Source organism: Apis dorsata, unplaced genomic scaffold (genome assembly GCF_000469605.1).
Source record: "Apis dorsata unplaced genomic scaffold, Apis dorsata 1.3 scaffold_83, whole genome shotgun sequence".
In the NCBI taxonomy this organism is placed as follows: domain Eukaryota; kingdom Metazoa; phylum Arthropoda; class Insecta; order Hymenoptera; family Apidae; genus Apis; species Apis dorsata.
The window spans coordinates 1118056-1122863 of record NW_006263381.1 but is presented as its reverse complement, the minus strand read 5'-3'; the positions used below and the strand labels follow the sequence as shown (position 1 = coordinate 1122863).

Sequence of the window (4808 nt, the reverse complement as noted above, 5' to 3'; positions counted from 1 at the left end):
TATATATATATATATACATTTAGAAATTCGAGAAACATAAGATAAAAAAAGAAGATGGAATTGTAGTGATGCTTTGTTAATTTTATGTCCGCGACTCTTCAGTAGATAGTATTAATAAAAAAAAAAATGTCGCGTAATGTAACTTTGTTCTTTGTGTAATTAACAAAAAAGCACTTTTGAACAACGTATATCATATTAATTATATAAGTATATATAAATGTACGTATTTTCGGTAAAAAAATTTCTCCGAGAGACTGAACATTGTAGAAAATCGTCATTCGAAAAGATGGAATTCGAATAGAGGAGATTCCTTCACGCGATTTTTGTATCATTGAGAACGAGATTCTCATTTAGATGTTATCTCTTATTAGATATAATTTTCATCACATTGCAACTAATTTTCTCGACATTTTTATTTTAAATCATAAAATAACGAAACGACAAACTGTAAAAAACTTGAGAAAATGTTAGATTATGATTGACTAAAAAAAGCGAAGAAAAAAAAATTTGTAAAAAATGGATTTGAATTTTTTGAAAAAATAATATTTTGATTCAAATACATTTCATTTTTTTTTAAAGCTTATCGGAGAAATCTTCATTGTTAATAACAAACATGATTAAAAAACATTCCAAAAAAATATTTATTTATTTCATATTTCTTCGCAAAATTGAAAAACGAATATTGATCAAATTTCGGGAATATTCATTACAATAATGAGATCCGAATAGACTTAAGAATTATCAAGATTTATTTACTATTTATTTAATATTGAAACAAAAAGATGCTGTTGCACATGTATACACGTAGCTGATCCGCACGCCGATAATATCTTCGATTTTTCATGAACCGCGAAAGTAGATGATGTTGAGACTGTATTATTACCATATACTTTATTATTATTCACGTGTATTCCAATGTCTCCTAAAATTTGAGATATAATAAAATTATATTGCGTTACATAAAATGATATTCTTTGAAAAGAAAAAAAAAAAGAGCATATTATTTCATACAACAACGTAACGAAATTATAAATTTTATTTTGTCGGATTTATTCGTAGTAAATTACAACTTATATGCAAGATATGTTCCTTTGTTACTCGTATTATAATTGACTTTAAATAATTTCAATAACATATTCCATGCCATGTGAAAATGATAACTTGTAGCATTGATTGAAAATTATATTATTTTTAAAGAAAATATTTTTCTTATATTATTTTATATTTTTCTTTATTATTTTATTATATATAATATTATAATATTAAATATATTTTAAAAAAAGATGTGAAATATGAAAAACACAAAAAAGAATCGAGATAAAAATAATACAAACAATTATAATTTAACACGATATTTATAAAATTTGAAATTTTTTAAATTTTGAATTTTGGTATATGTGTTAAATATCTTTGCTCAACGTCTAAGTATTTCATAAGATGTTCATTTTTATTTCACAAAATATATGAATAAAATTGATTTATTGGTTTTTGTGATATGATTAGAATTTTATCATTTGAGATATTATGTTGTATGCTCTAAATATTTCTGAACACTTGTTATTTACTGATACTGAACACTGATAACAAAGATAATCTATTGTTCGCAAGCGTCTGCCAAAGCTCAAACGAATATTAATTTATTATTTTTCATTGTTTCATTAAAAAAATATTTTACGAGTATATTGCAGAAATTGCATTTCAATAATAACATAAATAAATATTTTATTAAATACAAGCGATAATAACTCATCGTCATTACTTTTACATTTTTATTTTATATTATTGATCTTTATTGATTTATAATATAATTACTTCTATATTTGCAAATATAAAAGATCTTAAATGCCATATACTTTGTAATTAAATATATTTGGAATAAGAAATATTCATATTTCGAATCAATTTTTACGAATTGGATATACACTTTTATTCTTTATTTCTTTATTTCTTGACATAAAAGAAAAAGAGAATAGCGAATTTACGATTAAATTTTGTTACATATGATCACATCGCGATCATGTGATCAACATATATTATATATACGAATGTTACGAGTTCTTATAGACAAAATACGTATATAACTATATAATCGTTGTTTTATTATGATATAATCCTTGTACATAATAAGTTTAAATATACAAACACATGATTCATTATGTGTACTTACATTAACTTTCATATATATATTTACATCTCCTATATTTACATCTCTCATCAATTTTTTGTTGAAAAAAAAATTCATTTCGATTTTTATTTTAAATTATTAAAGTTACAAATTTTATAAAGTTGTTATAATTTTTTATTATTATATTTTATAATTAAATATACTTCCGTATATTTTATTGTTATATAAAAAAAATAAATTAAATTGTTGAAATATTAATTTATTTACTGCAAAATGTTATCATTATGAAAATGCATTCATATTTTGTCTTATCGTTTATAAATTTAAATAAGATTTAAATAAAAAAAATTTAAATTTAAATAAAAATAATATCATTATCGTAAATATTTAAAAACTAATCATTAAAATATTTTTAATTTTAAAAGAGAGNTTTCTATTGCGAGCATTATATCATATAATTAACATTTATATTTCAAAATGAAATTGTAGAATACAATAAATATACTGCAAAATAAATATACTGCTATTAATTATAATTATAATCGTATAATCAGTTTGATAATTTTTTATAAATAAATAAACCATACGTTATCATGATATATATATATATATATATATATATATATTAATTTTTTTAACTAAATTTGTAAATTGTTCAAATATATTTATAATGCAAAAATTTTTCGATTTTTTTTCGATATTTTTTTAATATTTATAGTAATTTATAATAGCTCATATATGTAAATTAAAAATTTTTTAAAGTTTATCGAAAAAAGCTTTATTTTTTGACATTTAAATATTTATTTATTATATTTTAATATATTTTTTAACATATTACAAATTTTTTTGTTGTTTTATATATGTTTACTTCAAATACAGTACATAAAAATCAAAATTATGGCAGCGTCTAAATATTTTTTTGTGAATCACACATATTTTTGTAAAATAAATAGCCAGTTAGAAGAAGGACTCGGAATTTGTATAGCAGCTGATGTGTAAAGATGGCCAAGCTCAATACAAACAAATAGTGATCAGTGACGTGCTCATTTTACGACTGACTCTGTACCTAGGGGGTGAGTAAATTTAATTCACGTATATAATATTGATAAATAGTTTTGTTTTTCAATTATTTTAATATCTTTTAAGAATATTTAAAATTTTCGAAAATATTTAATGCTAAGTGACACTTATCCTGACCTGCTCAATAAAATTTCTCATTACGATCTCATTTACGTTGAATTTACGATAAAATTGTCTTCATATGTGAATTTTTTCAAATTGTTTTTCATATTCAAACTAATATGTTATTCACAGTTTTACCAAAATCTTTTTAAGAAATTACAAAAATAAAATATTTTTATTCAGTTTTTTAAAATGGAAAAATGAAACTCTTTTAAATTATAAATGCAATTTTTTTTAATAAGATTATGTTATGTATTAGTTGTTATTTTTTTAATTGTAATATATATTTTTATATTTATCATTATTTGTTGATTTTTTATTACGTTATTTTTATATTTATAGGCAAATGATAAACAAATTTATTTTGTTACATATTAAAAAATGGCTTATGATACACGTAATATAAAATATTCATCTGAAATGCACAATCATCAACATAATCAACCTAATATGACTGGATATACATATTCTGGACATCCAGTATCACATGCTCAACATACAGATGAAAATAGAAATGAAAATAATTGTGGAAATAAGGAAACATGTTCTCAAATATCTCATCAATCTTCGGGTACACAGACTATTCAAAAAGTAGATGCAGCAACCATGACTGATCCATTACAAATAGATTTTAGACTTACTTCTGAATATTTAGCACGATGTTCTAGTACATTAGGTTTACCATATGTAACTAAATATGAAGAAAATAGCAATAATTCAACTCATAATTGTCAAGAAATTCGACCGAAAATTGAATTTGAAGTTGAACCACAACATATCAATGGTAAATATAAAAAATTTAAAAAGATCTAGTAAATCTAGAAAATATAAGTTATATATATTTTATACTTTTTTTTATATCTAAAAATATGTATTATAAATTTTGATATAAATATTTAATAATTTCAGGTATGTTAATTTATCATTGTCCAGAATGTGCATATAGATTTGAAGACAGAGAAGCATTACATGAACATTTAGAGGATCATAGACAACGACCCCACATCTGTGATATTTGTGGTGCAAGTTTAAAACGCAAAGAACATCTAGATCGTCATAAACAAGGACATAATAAAGATAGGCCTTATCAGTGTAATATGTGTTGCAAAGCATTTAAACGCAATGAACATCTTGCACGTCATATGATTATTCACTCTGGTAGCAAAAATCAAGTTTGTACAGAATGTGGCAAAGCTTTTTATAGAAAGGATCATTTAAAAAAACACTTGCAAAGTCATAATAGTAGTAGAAATAAAAATCTAAATAGTTCACAAAATAATCAAAATAGTCATAATAATGGCGATGAAGGATTAAGTAGTTTTGCAATGATGATGAGACAAACTGGGCCACCTCCGTTTTCTATTTTAAGAACTTAATACATTTTTATCTTATTAAAGTTGTTTTATAATTTAGGCAATTTAAATTTAAGAGATTGATACAGCGAGCTTTATCAGAGACATTTTCATGATATAACAGAATAGTTGTTAATTGTTCTGAATTT

At 22.2% G+C, this 4808-nt stretch overlaps 1 protein-coding gene across 1 annotated transcript; it reads left to right on the top strand.

Annotated features, from left to right (window-relative positions):
- Positions 1–3047: 3047 nt before the first annotated feature.
- Positions 3048–4802, top strand: LOC102681801 (zinc finger protein 84-like). Its single transcript, XM_006611164.2, has 3 exons — positions 3048–3198; positions 3650–4091; positions 4217–4802. The coding sequence occupies exons 2-3, from the start codon at positions 3689–3691 to the stop codon at positions 4681–4683; spliced, it is 870 nt and encodes a 289-aa protein (XP_006611227.1). The 5' UTR covers positions 3048–3198; positions 3650–3688; the 3' UTR covers positions 4684–4802.
- The last annotated feature ends 6 nt before the right edge of the window (positions 4803–4808 follow it).

What these genes read in the sequence shown, in the direction of transcription:
- LOC102681801 (XM_006611164.2), top strand. Translation starts at nt 3,689, where the DNA reads ATGGCTTATGATACACGTAATATAAAATATTCATCTGAAATGCACAAT. An exon ending in TGAACCACAACATATCAATG is followed by an intron (nt 4,092 to 4,216) that starts GTAAATATAAAA and finishes TAATAATTTCAG; the next exon opens with GTATGTTAATTTATCATTGT.